This window comes from Mobula birostris, chromosome 7, assembly GCF_030028105.1.
Source record: "Mobula birostris isolate sMobBir1 chromosome 7, sMobBir1.hap1, whole genome shotgun sequence".
Classification (NCBI taxonomy): domain Eukaryota; kingdom Metazoa; phylum Chordata; class Chondrichthyes; order Myliobatiformes; family Myliobatidae; genus Mobula; species Mobula birostris.
Window position 1 is genome coordinate 178,901,731 of NC_092376.1, and position 20,272 is coordinate 178,922,002.

A 20,272-nucleotide genomic window follows, 5' to 3' on the forward strand; every position below is an offset into this window, starting at 1 on the left:
TACAAAAGAAAAAGTTAACCAATGGAAAAAAATTACCCTCTATGGAAGACATCCCTACGATCTGACTGGAGGTCAACAAGATGCTGTCAAACGGCTTGCTCGGAGTAGAGGACCTCTTCCTTGTGGTAATAAAATAACGGGTGATTAATACAGAAACATATCTAAACTACAAAATAAAAGAAAACAACTCCAATTTCAAGTTGATAACTACAGAAAATGCCACGAGCAATCAGAAACAATCAAGCACATTACACCATCCTGCAGCAGTTTAACTCAAACTGATAACTTCCAATCACGTGACAGGAGGCCTAGGGAGAATACTGCTTGCCTATCCTCTGGGCTCCCCCCCCCCCACCTTTCTTTCTCCCTAGGCCTCCTGTCCCATGATCCTTTCCCTTCTCCAGCCTCGTATCCCTTTTGCCAATCAACTTTCTAGCTCTTAGCTACATCCCTCCCCCTCCTGTCTTCTCCTATCATTTCGGATCTCCTCTCCCCCTCCCACTTCGGATCTCCCCTCCCCCTCCCACTTTCAAATCTCTTACTAGCTCTTCTTTCAGTTAGTCCTGACGAACGGTCTCGGCCCGAAACGTCGACTGTACCTCTTCCTAAAGATGCTGCCTGGCCTGCTGCGTTCACCAGCATTTTTTGAGTGTGTTGCTTGAAATTCCAGCATCTGCAGATTTCCTCGTGTTTGCGTTAACTAACGAGCCTGGTACATTACGAGTCGCAGTGAGAGGGTTAAGTGATCAACAACTACATTCTATGAGTAGAAACAAAGTGTTTAGAGTAGCAGCACAGATTTAATAACTGAAATGCAGTTATCGAAAGAACTTGTGTCGATGTCTGTTAATGAAAAGATCAATTCCACCGATCGATTCATTGCCCCCCCCCCAAACCCTGAATAAAAAGATAGACGACGAAAGAGTGTGCGTTTAGATTTTGGGGTTAAGCTGAGGCCAAAATAATCTCCTATCTCTTTCGTTTCGGTATTGATCTGCATCCGTTAATATTTTGTAGTAAAAATGCTGTGATGGATTAATTGAGCAGAGGCCTTGTTTTGTAAATTACCTGCATGCGGAACAAAGCTGTGTGCATCGAGGTGAAGATTTACTGCAACTGCTTCCATTTGTGTCGTATGTGCCCCTATAGCAATTCCGGGCAAATTCCCGAGAAAATGGAAATAGAGACATTTGCTGGGAATATCTGTCAATAATTGCAATTGAATGTACGGCAATTGTTAGCTCGCAATTTTCGGCCGACCTCTGATGACCGAGGACGTTAAATGAAGGCTAGTTTGGCTAATTTATTTTTGTTCATTCTGGAAGAATCGACAGAGAACTTGATTGTGTACCGTACCCTTTGAAATAATACTGCAAAATCCGTTCGAGGTGTTTCGCGGGGAAGTGGAGATTTTTGATGTGAATTACAATGCGCCCATTTCCCGGGAAAGCGGAATTGTTTTGCAAATATCTGAAGCCATTCTGTCTCAAGAGGGCGTAAGACACCAACATTATTCGAGTAAGTACTTTAGTCTCAAAATAGGGAGAACCGAGGAGGGTATTGTAATTGCTGCACTGCTCTTAGACAAATCTTTGGACCGAGAGCTGCAGTCATCCTTTCAACTATTGCTTACGACTACAGACGCTGGGAGTCTCTGGAAACCACAGCACATATCCTCGTTCGAGTCTGGATTTATTATATTGTCCACCGGTATTCGAACATAATGTTTACCGGGGCAGTGTAAGCGAGAAAGCACATAAAGGCATCGTCATTATGAAAGTTAAAACAAATAAGAGTGGAATCTCGAGGTGGCATATTCCTTTAAGGGACTAACTTCAGAAAAATGTACATGGTGTGTTCAGTTGGACCCAGAAACCGGAGTGTTTGGTGTCGAAAGGCCTGCAAATTTGAAGAAACAAAGACCTATACACTCGATATTAAAGCTGTTGATAACGGGATTACGGGACATTTCAACTTGCTGATCCAGGCCATTGAAATGAATGACTACACAACCGAGATAAAAGTAAGATAAATCATGAAGCCAATCCCGGAAAAAGTTGCGCCGGTAATTTGAATCGTACTTTAAAAGTTAGTGACGATTTAGCATAAACGAGGGAGTTTGGAAATCTGCCTGATTGGTGACACAACAACAACGTCTTAATCAAGCAAACAAACAACATTTCGTCCCCAGGCCAAACTGTTTGCCCGTATTCAAAACGTCCACAATTGCCATAGGCAGAGCGGCTTTCACGTACTTTGGGAAATCGCTATAGATTTTCATTTAAAATGTATTTTCTCTTTTCTTTACCAGCTGGCAAACTTTTCTGAGTCATGACCTTGGACATGGTCCCACATTGTGAGGTCGTGTGGAAGGTTACATCACATGGGATCCAGGGTATGCTAATCAGATATATATTAAATTGGCTCGCTAAAGGTGTCCGAAGGTGGTAACAGAGGTATGTTATTCAGACAGGACACGTGGTCTGCCATAGGCTTAAGTGCTAGGTTCATTGTTGTTTATTATTTATATTAATAAATCACAGAAAAGTGTCCCTAACGAAGTTCGTGAAGAACCTAAGAATTAGTATTATTGCGTAATGAAAACATGTTAAACAGGTTGACTGAACCTGGCCTTTTCTCGTTGGAGCAACGCACGGCGAGGATGACCTGACAGAGGTGTATAAGATGATGAGAGGCATTGATCGTGTGGGTAGTCAGAGGATTTTTTCCCAGGGCTGAAATGGCTGCCACAAGAGGGCACAGGTTTACGGTGCCTGGCAGTAGGTACAGAGGAGATGTCAGGGTTAAGTTTTTTTAAGCAGAGAGTGGTGAGTGCGTGGAATGGGCTGCCGGCAACAGTGGTGGGGGCGGATACAAGAGGGTCTTTTGAAAATAGCTTTTGGATAGGTACACGGAGCTTAGAAAAATAGAGAGTTATGGGTAATCCTACTAATTTCTATAGTAAGGACGTGTTCGGCACAACTTCGTGCGCCGAAGGCCCTGTATTGTGTTGTAGGTTTTCTATGTTTCTATTATAGAGCACAGTACAGAAGGTTATCCCAGAATGGCTTAGTTGAGAATAAAAGATATGAGTGGGACAAAGAAATGCAAATTGGATTTTAGTTATACGTGCGAGGTTTCGCGATTTGGTTTGTAACACATGGGCAGAACCTGCACAGTAAATGTGCTGCAGACGGCACCGTAGACCATAGATTTTGGAGAAGATGCAAAAATTTCCTTGAATGCTATGGCAGAGCTAAATATGCGGCGGGAAAAGAGGCTTGGCGTGCTTGACTTCAATATTGAGGGGATTGATTGCAGGAATTGGGACATAATGTTGCTATTGTAAGGTTAGTTTTTGAGAACACGCTTGTGAGACTCGTGACAGTATTGTGTGCAGATGTTTTTTTTTAACAAAGGAGGATATAATTTAGAAATAAAATGCGGAAAAAAGGCGGAAGTGCGTGACTTTTTCCTGCAGGAATGGAACCTGGAAGTTGACTTCATCAATGTTACAAAAATGAAGGGCACAGGCAATTGAAACGTCGGTGTGTTTTCCTAGGGTAGGGGAGGGTAAAAAAAAAGAGTGCATAGATTTAAAATTAAAGTGGTGAGTTTTAAGGGGCCTGAAATCAACTGTTTTACATAAATCATGGTGACTGCATGGAAAAAGCTGTCAGAGGAAGCTGTATAAGGAGGGGAATACATGGATGGATGTAAAAATATTTCCTCTTGAACTTTTTACAACGAGGCCAAGCGAAGTAAGCATGATTTAGAAAAGCCCTATCTTTCAGTTGAACACGCTTCAGCATTCATGGCTCAATACTGAATTCTATAATTTTGTGAATTCCTTCTTGCTGTATGTATCACAGCCGGTCAGTTTTACCTGCCACCATTTTGTCTTTCAAGTTTCCTTTTTGCATTTACAGAGAGACGCTTGTTGCACAGAATAGAATGCAGCCATTTGCCCACCACGGCCAGGGAAACCATTGGGCCTGTCTGTACAACTGGCATTTAGCTATTCCACATCATTCTCTGCCCCACTGGTTCTCAGATTGATTTTAAACGCAGTGATATTCGACTTCATTTCACATCTCTACAGTTCACATCATAGATCACCTGTTCAAATCAACTCTCATGGCCGGATACGAGGGACAGCCAAACAATTAATTTCATTGGGTAATAGAAATGTTGATAGAACCTATATGTTTCCAATGGCATGCGAAGTGAATTAGTAGATTGTGCTAAATTTACGTCTAATATGGCCAAATGAAGGCTGATGATATAACTGACAAATTAAATGCTGAAATTAATACCGATTGGATCAATTTTTCCCCAATAACTACATTTTATGGTTGTACAGTAACAAATATGTAGAATAACAGTACAGCTTTAAGAACTCCAGTTGTAATTGTCGAAAAGAACTGGTTGTGTCGCTGTCTGCCAATGAGAAAGTCAATTCCATAGATGGATCCATTGCCCCTCCCACACCGAGAATAAAAGGATAGAGTCGACAACAAAGAGGATCATTACGTACATTTAGATTATGCAGTCAAACTGAGGCAGAAAAAAAAATCTCCTTTCTGTTTAGATCCGGTCTTTATCTGCATGTGTTTACATTCTGTCGCAAGGACAGTGTTACGGATTAATTGACGCCAGGTTTTGTAAATTAATCGGATGCGGAACAATGGCGTGCGTATCGAGGTTAAGCTTCACTGCAATTGCTTCCATTTTCATCGTGTGTGCTCTGGATCGAATTTCAGGGCAAATTAGTTATTCTGTTCCTGAAGAAATGAAAGAAGGGTCATTTGTTGGGAATATCGCTCAGGATTTGGGATTAAGTGCACTGCAATTGTCAGCTCGCAAATTTCAGCTGAGCCCTGATGACGGAGGGCGGTACATGAAGGTTAGTTTCGATAATGGGGTTTTGTCTATTTTTGAAAGGATCGACCGGGAACGTATTTGTGGGCAGACGGATATATGTACTATCCCATTCGAAATAATGTTAGAAAATCCCCTGGAAGTGCTTCACGGGGAACTGGTGATTCTTGATGTGAATGACAACTCACCCACTTTCCGGGAGAGCCGTATTGAATTCCAGATATCTGAAGCCATTTCACCTGGAGTACGATTCCGTCTCGAGAGCGCGGAAGACCCCGACATTGGAATAAATAATGTTGTCGACTACGCAATCAGTTCGAGTGAGTACTTCAGTCTAAAATCACGGAGAACCGATGAGGGTATTGTAATAGCAGAGTTGCTGTTAGAGAAATCTTTGGATAGAGAATTACGGTCATCTTTTCAGCTGGTGCTTACGGCTACGGATGGCGGAATCCCTCAGAGATCGGGAACAGCCCAGATTCTCATTAATGTAGTCGATATCAATGATAATCCACCTGTATTCGAGAAAGATGTTTACAAATTCAGTATAAGTGAAAACGCACCGAAAAGCAGCTTGCTGATGAAAGTTAAAGCAAATGATTTGGACGAAGGGCTGAATGCTGATTTGACATATTCCTTCAGTGGACTTACTTTACAAAGGGTGCATGGTGTATTCAGTTTGGTCCCAGAAACTGGAGAGATTGTAATTGAGGGGCATTTAGATTTTGAAGAATCAAACAGTTATTCACTAGATATTCAAGCTGTTGATCACGGGTCTCCTGCGATTACAGGACACACCAAAGTGTTGATTAAAGTCATTGATGTTAATGACAACGCACCCGAGATAAAAGTGAAATCACTCACGAACCAAATTCCGGAAAATGCCCCGCCAGGAACTTTCATAACACTAATCAATGTTATCGATCGTGACTCTGGACAGAATGGTCAAGTTAACTGTGAGATACCAAGGGACCTCCCTTTCATGCTGCAAGTATCATCCACTAATTATAAGTTAATTGTAAGTGAAAAGTTGGACCGTGAAACGGTGTCGGAGTATACAATAAACGTTTCAGCCTGGGATTTTGGGTCACCTTCCCTGTCAACAAATAAAACGATCTATATTACAGTAACTGATATAAATGATAATGCCCCACGCTTTGCTGAACTTGCTTACAACGTATATGTGGCCGAAAATAATGCTCCTGGCGCTTCTATTTTCACAGTGACAGCGTCCGATACTGATCTGGAGCAGAATTCATATGTATCTTACTCCATACTGGACAATCATATCCAAAACTTGCCAGTGTCAACATACATCAACATTAACTACATGAACGGCACCATTTACGCCTTGCGCTCTTTTGACTATGAGGAACTAAAAAGTTTTAAGATCCATGTGCAAGCCCGTGACGCTGGAGTGCCCCCACTAAGCAGCAGGGCTACGGTGCATGTGATCATCCTGGATCAAAATGACAACGCTCCGGTAATCGTTTCACCCTCAGAACAGAGTGGATCAGCAGCCTTGGAAATTCTGCCCCAATCAGCAGGTCAGGGGTACTTGGTCACCAATATAATGGCCACTGATGTAGACTCTGGTCAGAACGCGCGTCTCTTTTACCATATGGTGAAAGCTACTGATCCCAGTTTATTTATCATAGGTCAGACGTCTGGTGAAATCAGAACACAACGCAAAATCGTGCAGGCTGATCTCACCACACAAACTTTGGTTATCTTGGTGAAAGATAATGGGCAGCCAAGCCTATCCAGCACGGTTACTATTCACATTACAATTTTGCAGAATACATCCGAAACTCTCACCAAAAACAGTAATTTAGTGAATAATCCCGAATACTTATCTGACATTAATCTTTATTTATTGGTTATTTTCAGTTGCACTTCTATTGTCTTTCTTCTGATTATCATCGTGCTCATTGGGATCAAGTGTAAACAGGACAGAAATAAACCCCAAGAGTATACTTCGCCCAGTTATTGTTACGAACGTGAAAATATGCAGGACACATTTAATAGAAGATCTGCATTGGAGGAAACGTTACGTTATCCTGGCACTGACCAGGTAGGACGTGTCCCAGGGCTGCCACAGTACTCGGTTTGTCTGTCTCCAGAATCAGCGAAAAGCGACTTCCTTTTCTTGAAGCCGTGCGGCCCCGCCATCTTTCAGGCGCAATCCTAAATTACAGGAATGCGTAACATCAACGTTTACCAAACTTATATACGTTTATTTCTGTTTTTGTTCTGGGGTATGGTTTCTGGTGTAAAGTATTTCAGAAAGTTATTTCCTCTTTTTCTGTAATTATTTGGATTTCTGTTGAAAAGAAGTAGAATTATTACAACGGTCAAAAATAAAATGTCGAGTAACCAGAATCAAGCCATCTACGAGTGGCCTCTGTTAACCCTGAAGAGAATCTTATGAACTGTCATCGAACCTGTATAAATAGGTTCATATGGAATAAGTTTCTTAAAAAAGGATAATCGTTTTGGGATTCGTATGTATACTTGCTGTGCTGATATATGAAAATTGAGATAAAATGCATTGGCGCCTTGAAATGTATTACAGATTGTGATCACGCTCAATTAACAGAATAAAAAAAAAGAAGTAAAAATGCAGATGTGGGCTCTCAGATGAAACAGTATGCAGTAATTCAGGCACTCAGTATTTCACTCTGCACCTGTGGAAAAGGAAATAGTTTTCTTCGTTTGACATCCAATACTGTTTGTCAGAACAGGTAAAAAGAATAAACAATTTTGTGCTGAAATTACAGAGCAGGCAATTCAGGGATGGATGGAACGAAGGGATATTACTGGTATGGTCATTTCATGGGAGGAATCGGAACAAGATGCTGATTTTCTTTCTGTCCGTATAACGTACTGCTAATAACAGGGATCTAGGTTACGACAAGTCGTCACGAAGTAGTTAGTTCTTAATCTACTCTCATCCCTTCTCCTCCAAGAAAGATGAAGAAGTCTCGAAGCTTCCACTTCCCCGTTTTCAGAGTGAATGTAATTTACGGTGCTGGCTTCAAGATTTCGTTCCCCAAAGCTTTTTTTTTTGTCCTTCAAAACTGCTCTCCTTCATGACTTCCTGTTTGTACTGATGTATCCAAGAGCAACTCCACATCTTTACACGTTCACAAGAACAGCAGGAGATGCAAAGCAGGCTCTTTTTAACCCCTAGTCTGCCACCGTGCAATGATCTGTCTTCTCAGGAAGAAGTGACTGGCATGCCACACTTCCAACCTAATCCAAAAACTTGTCTTAAATTGAATAAATTCCTGTAGCCCGAGCCAGCGTTTCCTGCGATATTGCTGAAACTGGTTTGGGGTATGCGGGGTCTGCAATTGCCTGACGGCATCTTTCCTTCCTTTTTTTTTGTTACTCCGTGTATGGTACCAGAATGTGCTTAATGTTATACATATATTTAATGTCGGTTTCAAAAGCAAGTCGGGGATCAGCAGGCTGCAGGCCTAATGAATCGATTGTGTGAAAATTACCAGAGTGATTTCTGAGGGCCAAAACCTGCCAGCATTTGTATTGGGAAAGATTTAAGGGAATAGTTAGCACAGTTTTGTCCGTGGGATGTTTTGTCCCACATGTTGGACTGAGTTTTTGAACAGGGAATGAGGAAGACGACAAAGTCAGGACAGTAGACATTATCTATATTAATTTTAATAAGGCCTTTGACAGGGATCTGCATGCTTTTCCAGACTGAAAGATTAGATCACGTGGTACCCAATCCGGGCTAGTCAGATGGATACAAATCGACTAAGCAGAATGGTTCAGAGGGTTGTAATGGAGGGCTGTTATTCACATTGGATTCTTGTGGCCAATTGTGTGCCAAAGGTATCAGTGCTGAATGTATTCTTGCTTATTATTTATATTTACATTTTGCATGAAAATATTATTAACACGGTTAGTATGTTTATAGAGAATATCAGAAAAGGCAGTGCGTTGTAACGGATGTTATCTAAGATAGGTTTAACGTCTTCTGGACAAACGGGGCAAATGGACCAAGGGAACATAGATGGCATTTCATTTGTACGTGCGAGTTGCTGCGGTTTGGTCCCGTAAAATAGAGAAGGAAGTACAGGTAAATGTTGAGACTTTGAGTAGCAACGTTGAACAGAAACCTAATGGCACAGAAATATCGTTGTCTGAAGGTAGAGGTGGAGGTAGATAGTATGGTGAAAAATCATTTAGCCTGCTTACTTTCACAAGACAGTTATTAGATTACAGAATTTGAATATCGTGATGCAACTATACAGTTCGTTGGCGGGACTACACTAATAATATTGGGTACAAATCATGCTGGTCATCTATCGGAAGAAAATCAATAAGCCCTGAAAATGGTACAGAAATACGTCATATGAGTGCGATCAGTACTGGACGACTTATGTTATAAGGACTGGATAGGCAGAACTTCCCCCTCCCTCCCCCCCCCCCCCGAACGTTAGAAGGCAGAACGTATGGAAGTTTATAAAATCATTAGTCGAATAAGCAGGGGAACACATACTTAAAGTGAAAGGGCAATGTTTAAGTGAGATTTGATGGGCAATTTGTTCCCACAGTGTGCGATGGATACCTTGAAAAAAAAACAGTCGGAATAAGCTGACGAGTCAGGTACAGTTGTTAAGTATTACAAGATATTACGGCGTGCACACGGATAAAAAGCATGAGATAAATAGGTCACTCCCAGTCAAATTAGGCAAGCTTGAACAGACATGTGGGTCGGCATTGACTTGATGAGCCAAACGGAAAATCATCCCCTTTGCCAATCACCTGTTCAGTTCTTGGCTCCATCCCTCCCCCTCCTGTCTTCTCTTATCATTTTGGATCTTCCAGTCCCCCTCCCTCTTTCAAATCTCTTACTAACTCTTCCTTCAGTTAGTCCTGACGAAGGGTCTCGGCCTGAAACGTCGACTGTACCTCTTCCTAGAGATGCTGCCTGGCCTGCTGCGTTCACCAGCAATTTTGATGTGTGTTACTTAAATCTTCGAGCTGTATCACTCTTAGACTCTAATGAAATAAATTGGTTGTTTCAATTTGGTGGTTCTGCATTGGTGAAACAAAGGCAAATTCGGTCATTGATATGTAGTGCACTCGCGTTCGTTTGGCATTATTGCAGACACGTCACATGTAGTTAACCACATTGATTTGATATACCGTTAACACGTTGACCTTTCTGGCTCTGGCATCTCGCATTGTTACAAAGAGGCAAAGGTAAGGCAGCAACACTGAGGAGCAACACTTCATCTTCCAGTTGGAAATGTTTCAGCATTTAATTCTGAACTAACTTTTGCTGATTTTTTCTTCTTGCTGTCTGAATCAAACTTGAAAATTAATGTCCTTCATTATTTTTGCTTCATTTTGTGCTCTGTATATATTTTTTTTAATGATTCATAGCTGTATTTTAAGGAAAAATATTCTTCGGCCCACGGCGTCCACAGAACAACATCTGCAACCTACCAATACTTCGGAACGTCTCCTGTCCCCTTTGATCGTTGCCAGTGTCTCAGCCAACTCCTCCTTCGCCTCCCACAGTAGCCTGTCCAGGAGACTTACCCAACTAGATGCTTTCCAAAAGCTCTAACACAAACTCTTTCTTAATTTCAATATACTCAAGCTTTTCAATCCGCTGTACGCCATCCCTACAAGCGCGAAGGTTTTTTTTTTTCCGTAGTGAATAGTGATGCAAAGTATTCATTAAGTATGTCTGCTATCTTCGCCGGTTCCATACACGCTTTTCCACTGTCACACCTGGTTGGTGCTATTCTCTTATGTCTTATCTTCTTACTGTTCACATACCTGTAGAATGCCTTGGGGTTTTCTTTAAGCTTGCTTGCCAAGGATTTCTCATGGACCCTTCTGGCTCTCCTAGCTCTTTCCTGCTAGACTTATAATCTTATAGATCTCTATCATTAACGAATTTTTTGAACCTTTCGTAAGCTTTTCTTTTCTTCTTGACTAAATTTTCAGCGGACTTTTTACACAACGGTTCCTGTACCTTGCCATCCTTTCCCTCTCTCATTGCAACGTACCTATGCAGAAAGCCACACAAATATCATTGAAACATAGAAAACCTACAGCACAATACATGCCCTTTGGGCCATAAAGCTGAGCCGAACATGTCGCTACCTTAGAAATTACCTAGGGTTACCCATCGACCTCTATTTTTCTAAGCTCTATATACTATTCAGGAGTCTCTTAAAAGACCCTGTTGTGTCGGCCTCCACCACCGTCACTGGCAGCCATTCCAGGACCTCACCACTATCTGCGTAAAAAAAACCTTACCCCATGACATCTCCTCTGTACCTACTTCCAAGCACTTCAAAACTGTGCCATCACGTGCTAGCCGTTTCAGCCTTGCGAAAAAGCCTTTGACAATCCACAAGATCAATGCCTCTAATCATCTTCTACAACTCTATCAGGTCACCTCTCATCCTCGGTCGCTCCAATGAGAAAAAGGCCGAGTTCACTCAACCTATTCTCGTAAGGCATGCACCCCAAAGCAGGAAACAACCTTAGAAAATACCTCTGCACCCTTTCTAGAGTTTCCACATCCTCCGTGTAGTGAGGGGACCAGAACTAAGCACAGTACTCCAGGTGGAGTCTGATCAGGGTCCTATATAGCTGGAACATTACCTCTCAGCTCTTAAACAGAATCCCACAATTGATTAAGGCAAATGCACCGTATGCCTTCTTAACCATAGTCAATCTCCGTAGCAGCTTTGAGTGTCATATGGATCGGACCCCAAGGTCCCTCTGATCCTACACACTGCCAAGAGTCTTACCATTAATACTATCTTCTGCTATCATATTTGCCCGACCAAAATGAATCACCTCACACTTATCTCGGTTGAACTGCATCTGCCACTTCTCAGCCCAGTTTTGTATCCTACCAATGTCCTGCTGTAACCGCTGACAACCCTCCACGTTATCCACAACACCCCCAAACTTTTTGTCATCAATAAGTTTAATATCCCATCCGTCCACTTCCTCATCCTGGTCATTTATAAAAATCACGAATGCTAGAGGTCCGAGAACAGATCCCTGCGGCACACCACTTGTCACCGACCTCCATGCAGAATATGACTCGTCCACAGCCACTCTTTGCCTTCTGTGGGCATGCCAGTTCTGGATCCACAAAGCAATTTCCAGTTGGATCCAATGTCTCTTTGCATTATCAATAAGCCTTGCATGGGGTCTTAATCAAATGCCTTGCTGAAATCCATATACACTACATCTACTTTCTACCATCATCAATGTGTTTAGTCACATCCTCAAAAAATTCACTCAGGCTTGTAAGGCTCGAACTGCCTTTGACAAAACCATGCTGACGATTCCTATTTATATTATGCCTCCTCAAATGTTCATAAATCCTGCCGCTTAGGATGTTCTCCATCAGTCTACCAACCACTGAAGTAAGACTCACTAGTCTATAATTTTCTGTGCTATCTGTACTCCCATTATTGAATCAGGGAACATCTGCAAACCTGCAATCATCCGGAACCTCTCCCGTACCCATTGATGATGCAAAGATCATTACCAGAGGCTCAGTGGTCACGTCCCATGCCTCCTGCAGTAGCCTAGGGTACATCTCGGCTTGTCCCAGTGACCTATCCAACTTGATGCTTTCCAAAAGCTCCAGTACATCATCTTCCTTAATATCTACACGCTCAAGCTTTTCAGTCCGCTGAAAGTCATCCCTCCAATCGCCAAGATCCTCTTCCGTAGTGAATACTGATGCAAAGTATTCATTAAGTACCTCTGCTATCTCCATACATACTTTTTCACTGCCACACCTGATTGGTTCTATTCTCTCGCGCCTTATCCTCTTGTTCTTCAATTTGTGTGGTTTTCCTTAATACTGTCCGCCAAGACCTTCTGATGGCCAATTCTGTCCTCCTAATTTCATTCTTAAACTCCTTCCTGGTTGCCTTATAATCTTCTATCCCTTGAACATTTGTCACATTTCTGCCGTACGTTTCCCTGAGAACATCTGTTCCCAATTACTGCTTCCAAGTTCCTGCCTGATAGCTTCATCTTTCCCCGTATCCAATTAAATCCTTTCTTAACTTGTCTATTCCCATCACTTTCCAATAATATGGTAAAGGAAAGTGAAGTGTGACCACTATCTCCAAAATGCTCTCCCACTGAGAGAGCTGACGCCTGACCAGATTTGTTTCCCAATACTAGATCAAGTACAGGCTCTCCTATTGTAGACTTATCTACATATTGTGTCAGGAAACCTTCCTGAATACACCTAACAAACTCGACCCCATCCGTACCCCTTGCTCTAGGGAGATGTCAATCGATATTTGGAAAATTATAATCTCCCACCATGTCAACCCTGTTATTATACACTAGAATTTGTCTCCCTTTCTACTTGTCGAAGTCCCTGTTACTATTGGGTGGTTCATAAAAAAACACTCAGTAGGGTTATTGACCCTTTCTCTTCCTCTTTTCCTCCCACAGAGACTCAGCGGACTGTCCCCTCATGAATTCCTCTCTTTTTTTAAACCGTGACACTAGCTCCAGTCAGCATTGCCACGCCCCCACCACTTTTGCCTCCCTCTCTGTCTTTTCTGAAACTTTAAAAGCCAGGCATTTTAAGTAAGCATTCCTGCCCCTGAACCATCCAAGTCTCTGTAATGGACACAACATCATAGATCCAAGTACTAATCCACGCTCTAAACTCATCCGCTTTGTTCATGATGCTGCTTGCATTAAAAGAGACACATCTTAAACCATAGGTCTGAGCGCATCCCTTCTCTATCACCTGCATATCTTGCCTCTCCTACTGTCTACAAGCTTTCTTGATTTGTGAGCCAACCGCCCGTTTCCTCCGTCTGTTCCGATCAGTTCCCACACCGCAGCAATTCTAGTTTAAAGTCTCTCCGAAAGCCTTAGCAAACCTCCCGCCAGGATGTTAGTGGGCCTCGGATTCAACTGCAACTCGTACTTTTTGTACAGGTCATACCTGCCCCAAAAGAGGTCTCAATGATCCAGAAATCTGAATCTCTTCCCCCGTTCCAATCCCTCAACCACACGTTTATCCTCTACCTTAGTCTGTTCCTATGCTCACTGTCGCATGGCACAGGCAGTAATCTCGAGATTACTACCTGTGAGGTCTTGCTTCTCAACTTCCTTCGTAACTCCCAGTAGTCCGTTTTCAGGACCTGCTCCCTTTTCCAGCCTATGTCGTTGGTACCAATATATACCACGCCCTCTGGCTATTCACCTTCCCACTTCCGGATATAGTGAACACGTTCAGAAACATCGCGGACCCTAGCACCTGGGAGGAAATCTATCATCCGTGCTTCTTTCCTGCGTCCACAGAATAGCCTGTCTAACCACCTATGTATAGAGACCCACTTACCCATTTATCTGTTTCCTGAGACTATAGCTCCTCTCTATCACCTCCTCACTTTCCCTGACCAGACGAAGGTCATCGAGCTGCAGCTCCAGTTCCCTAACCCGGCCCCTAAGGAGCTGCAGCTCGACGCACCCGGCGCAGATATGGTCTCCCGGAGGCTGGGAGAGAACCGGACATCCCACATCTGACACCCTGTGCAGAACCCCGGCCTCACATACTTCCTGATTCTATCTTTCACAGGTAACCTATCTCGCCTCGACCCGTTATCACCGAAGCGCCGTTGAGGCAAACCCCTCCTACTCTGTCTACCTCCACTCCGGCGCCCGCTCCTCCGATGGTCACCGATGTCCGATATATAAAGCTGTCTCTTTTTAAGCTATTTGCGCAGTCGTGCCTCGATAAAACCACTGAAGAAACAACTGTCTCCTTTTAAACTATTCGAGCTGGTCTAACTCGCTGACGTTCATGCACTTGCGCAGTTGTCCCTTGATATCGCTTGGAAAGCCATGTTTGCTGCTAAAAGGGATAAAAAAATTCCACAGTCAAAGAAGTAAAAATGTCTCCAAATAATCTGAAATTATTTTTCGTTACTATACTAACCTCTATTTCGCATGCTTGAACACTGTAGCAGAATTTATTCTGTTTTTTTTTCAACGGGTCACTGGAATAATGACAAGACCTATTTATTCATCTTTGCCATCTGAGTGAATTGGTAGGCCTGTATTGACAATTCTGTGCAAGGTTTGAACGCTCGAAAATGTGCTTTATTGTTCAAAATCGATAGATAATTAATTGAACAAACAAAGTTTGCAACAAAGCTATCAATTCCATCATCCGAAGGACATATAACGTAAAAATAGAGTCGATCCCAACACAGACCACTGCGGAGCGCTATTAGTCACCGGCAGCCAGTCAGAAAAGGCTCCCTTTATTCCCTCTCTTTACCTTCTGCCAATCAACCACTCACTGCTCGATCCATGTTAGAATCGATCCTTTAAAACCATGTGTTTGTAGCTTGTTAGTAGCCTCATGTGTGAGACCTTGGTAAAGGCCATATGAAAATCCATCACAACATGAACTGATTCTTCTTTGTCGATCCAGCATGTTATCTGAAGTAATAATTCAAATAATTCCGACAGATATGTCAGGCAAGAACTTTCCTTGAAGAAACCATGCTGACGACGGTCGATGTTAACATTTGCCTCCAATTACCCTGACACCTTGTCCCTAATAATCGACTCCAACTTCTTCCCAACCACTGTGTTCAGATTAATTGGCCTATACTTTATTTTCTTCTGTCTCTTGCCTTGCTTGGAGTGGAGTGACAATTGCAATTCACAGACTTTCAGAACCATTGCAGGTTCCAGTGATTCTTGAAAGATCATTGCTATTTCCTCTACGATTTCTTCAGACACTTCTTTCAGAACCCTGGCTTGTATAATACGTGGTTCAGATTACTTATCTACCTTCAGATCTTGCAGTTTCCCAACAGCCTGATATCTATTTATGGCAACTTCACACACTTCATGTCTCCTGACACGAGAAGCTTCCACCATCCAACTGGTATCTTCGACAGTGAAGACGAAAACAAAATACTTATTCATTTCGTCCACGTTTTCACTCTGCCCCAATGTTACTTCTCCAGCATCGTTTCCAGCGGTCCATTACCCACTCTTACCTCTCTTTTACACTTTCTGTATCTAAGCAAACTTTTCGTATCTTCCTTAATATTATTGATTAGCTTAATTTCGTATTCCATCTTCTTTGCTGTCTTCTGCTTTTTTTTTAATCTTCCCAATCTTCTAATTGCCCAATAATTTTTGCTCTTTTCAATGCCTCCTCTTTTGCTTTTTTATCGGTTTTGACTTTTCTTGTTGTCCACGGTTTTATTATCTTCCCTTTAGAACACGTCTTCCTCTATGGGATGTATATATTATGTGTCTTCCAAATGGCTTCCTGAAATTGCAGCAATTGCTGACCTGCCGTCATCCCTGATAGTGTTCTTTTCCAATCAGTTTTAGCCAACTCCTCTCTCATGACAGTGTAATTCCTTGTACTTCACTGTAATACTGATACGTCTGCAATGGCATCATGACTTGGTTTGACATGTTTTATTGAAGACCTGAAATTAAGAAACTTTACATTGTTCTTGAAATGAACAACTGATATGCTTGCTAGGTCTGCCTCAGTACTTGGTATATCTGTCCCCCGAATGAGCAAAAGCCGCAATCATTACCTTGAAGCAGTAGTGCCTCCCACATTTCAGGCCCAATGCTATGTTATGGGGATGTGTAACATCACGGCATGCCCAGCTAATGAGCGCTTTTTTTTTTTACCTGCACAATTTGCAGCAGGTCTTTGTGCATTTATTAGCTTTGTATTAAGAGTATAGTTGATACAATGGTAAAAAAAAATGTTTTATTAGGGAGAGAGAGAGCGCCTTAAGTATGTCGAATTTTCGGGCGGAGGATTACTTTTTGTTGTTCTGCAGATTATGGTCTTTCCTGGGGGCTTTGCTATTGCATGATTGGTGGGTGGAGGGCGATGTTGTCTTTTTCCGGAAGAGAGTGTGGTTGGCGGATTATCGTTGCTTTGCTGCTGCTCGTGCGTATGAGGGGGAGTAGGGGGAGCTTTGGGGTTCTAACTGTCACAAATTCTTTGGGACACTCTGCTGCTTTTGTGGATATCTGCGAAGAAAATGAGTTTCATTATGTATATCGTATGTTTTTCTCATATTAAATGGAACTATTGAACTATCGAACTATTGAAAAATAAAAATCCCGACAACTAGTGTCTCACCATCTGAGCGTGGTATCTGTGAAATCACAGAATACCACTGCTTGTGAAAGTATGGAGTATACAAATAGGTTGCAATGACGCCAGTTCCTCAAAAGGACTTGCTGCCTGGTTCCAGTGATATGCATGAAGTACTTTTATTTAAAAATTTAACTGAAAATATTCATCATCGCATTGAAGTGCATGCCATATGAAGTGCTGTGTGTTCTTAAAATTAAAAGATAAAAGATAAATGGAGATGCCGAATTTGAAATTATACATAAACAATAATACAGTATACTCATATATGAATGATTCTATCTCTCCTGTAGCATAGAACAAGAACAACATCCATGCTTATGATGTTCAACTCCACCAACATTGAGATTCAAAGCAATAATAGCGCTTCCAATTACGCCACCTGGTACCTTACTTTTCTCTCCCTTCCCCGTTTTTAGTGCTCTAAAGCTATCACTCTTTATTGACGCTCCTACCACCTACGACCCAGCATTGCATGTTCCAGAAAATTGCAGGTGATACGCTTAAAGTCTTTTAGCTCTTGCTCTGGATCGTTCAGCCACCTGCGGTTTTTGGCGAAATGGTGATTGTTTGAAACTCTTCCAATTAAATCCAATGTCAGTGTAGGTTGTATAAATCCCCTGAAAATGCTTAAGCCATTTCTGTGATATTGTTGGAAGCTGACAAAGAAATTACAGGGGCCCATGCTTCAGGCATCTGAAGAAAGGACGATGGCCAATATTGTACCATTACTAGGAAGGACTGCAAAGGAATGCCAAAGACTAGCAGGCCTCTGAATTTAACAATAGTGATGAGACAGTTGAAAGCGGGATTCTGAGGGACCGGATCTCCAGGATTTAGAAAGGGAAGGTTTAATAATGGGTTATTAGACTGGCTTTGTCCGTGAGTAAATTGTTGTTCCATACAGGGAAATTTTGTTTTTAATAGGTTGAGATATCATTGGAAGTCGTAGAAGCGAAACAAATCCAAAGTTTGCTTGGACACTTGCACGAGTAAATTGACGAAACAGAACTCAGATGGTCATCTTAGTCGGCAAGGACGAGTTCACGTGAAAGACTTCTTTTCAGTTGTATTTCCTCATAATGCTAATGCAGTGAATTTTGTCTATGCGACGTGACAGTTCTAAATTTGAAAAAAACAAACAAACAAACCTCAAATGTATATTGTTTGATGGTTTTGCAAAGGAAACGCGTTTAGTCGGCTGCAATAAAACTTGCTCCAAGTTGCTTCTCACAAGTATTTGCCGACTCATTACACTCTGATCCTCGAAGGTGGCCTCCTGCACATTTGGTTATATTAATTCTATGTCCCCCCAGCCCACTCTTATTCTGGGAGTTTGACTTTATGTACAGTGGTCTTACGGTTCTTTTTGGAGAAGATTTTTACAAACATTGTTGCAGAAATTCTATGTTCGGTTTGTTTTCTGCATTTGTCTGCCGTTATGTATAACCCAGTTAGTCACTTTCAACGTTTTCAAAGCAGTGTATTTGTTTTTTTTTAATTTTTAACTTATAACTCAGTAATTCTCTATACATTACTAATATGTATTCATTTAGTGTAAATCTTTTGTGCTGATGCTATTGATTTTACTAGTTAATTTGCTTTCTGCCAATGTAAATCGGCTGACTTATCATAGGACCATACGATATAGGAGCAGAATGAGCTATCTCTTCATTTCCTGACCAAACAGGAATCTGTCAAGCTCTGCCTTATATATACATAGACTTGGCCTCCACAGCTGCCTATGGATAGTAGTAGAATTACTCTTCTCTTGGTAAGGAATTTCCTTAACGTCCCTCTAAAACGATGTTCTCACTATTCTGAAGATGATACCTCTGGTTTCAGAATCTCCGCCATAGGAATCATCCTCTCCATATCCATCTTATCCAGGCTTTTCACCATTCGGTTGGTTTCACTGAGGTTACCCATCATTGTTTTGAATTCCAGTGGATGTAGCCCCAGAACCACCAAACACTCTTCATATGACAGGCCATTCAATCTTGGAATCATTTTTCTGAAACTCCTTTAAATCCTCTCGATTTTCAGCACATCCTTCCTATGATAACGTCACAACCACGGATTCGGCAGCACAGCAGATACGGCAATTGAGCACGTGAATATGCACGTGCTAGGTAATTATTAATTTATTGCGATAGTATTTAACTCCATTCATCCGTCGTTGTATTTGTCGACACTTGGACGCAGCAACGCTTTGCTGCATACATTCCGCCTTGCCTGAGAAATTGGACTGCCATGTGAACTGACTCTGAAGACATGCGTTATTCGTTTTATTCTTAGTTATTGAGCCGCAGTGTAGGCTTCGTTTTCCATTTGAGAGTTCTAGTTAACGACCCTGATTGGCCAAGCGTTTGTTGTTTTCTTTTCCCTTTCACACCGTTCACATTAATGTCTGTGAACTATCGACCTACTTCAGTGTCTCTCACTCCGCAGTTGTGACATATCCTCACAGGATGACAGATAAGGGCACAAAACTGCTCACAATACACCAAGCGAGACCTTGACAGTGCTTTTTAAAGTCAGAACATTACGTTCTTGTTTTTAGACCATAAGACCATAAGACAAAGGAGCAGAAGTAGGCCATTCAGCCCATTGAGCCTGCTCCGCCATTTTATCATGAGCTGATCCATTCTCCCATTTAGTCCCACTCCCCCGACTTCTCACCATAATCTTTGATGTCCTGGCTACTCAGATACCTATCAATCTCTGCCTTAAATACACCCAATGCCTTGGCCTCCACTGCTGGCCGTGGCAAGAAATTCCATAGATTTATTACTCTCTGACTAAAAAAAAATCTTCGCATTTCTGTTCTGAATGGACGCGCTTCAATCCTTAAGCCATGCCCTCTTGTACTAGACTCATCCATCTTGGGAAACAACTTTGCCACAACCACTCTGTCCATGCCTTTCAACATCCAAAATGTTTCTATGAGGTCTCCCCTCATTCTTCTAAGCTCCAAGGAATACAGTCCAAGAGCGGACAAACGTTCCTCATATGTTAACCCTCTCATTCCCGGAATCATTCTAGTGAATCTTCTCTGTACCCTCTCCAAAGTCAGCACATCTTTTCTTAAATAAAGAGACCAGAACTGCCCACAGTACTCCAAGTGATGTCCTACCAGCGCCTTATAGGGCCTCAACATCACATCCCTGCTCCTATACTCTATTC

The 20,272-nt window shown here is 42.1% G+C and overlaps 1 protein-coding gene across 1 annotated transcript; it reads left to right on the forward strand.

Moving 5' to 3' along the window:
• Positions 1 to 4,687: 4,687 nt before the first annotated feature.
• LOC140201004 (protocadherin gamma-C5-like) lies at positions 4,688 to 7,072 on the forward strand. The gene has a single exon (XM_072264642.1). It carries the CDS (start codon positions 4,688 to 4,690, stop codon positions 7,070 to 7,072), a length of 2,385 nt encoding a protein of 794 aa, XP_072120743.1.
• The last annotated feature ends 13,200 nt before the right edge of the window (positions 7,073 to 20,272 follow it).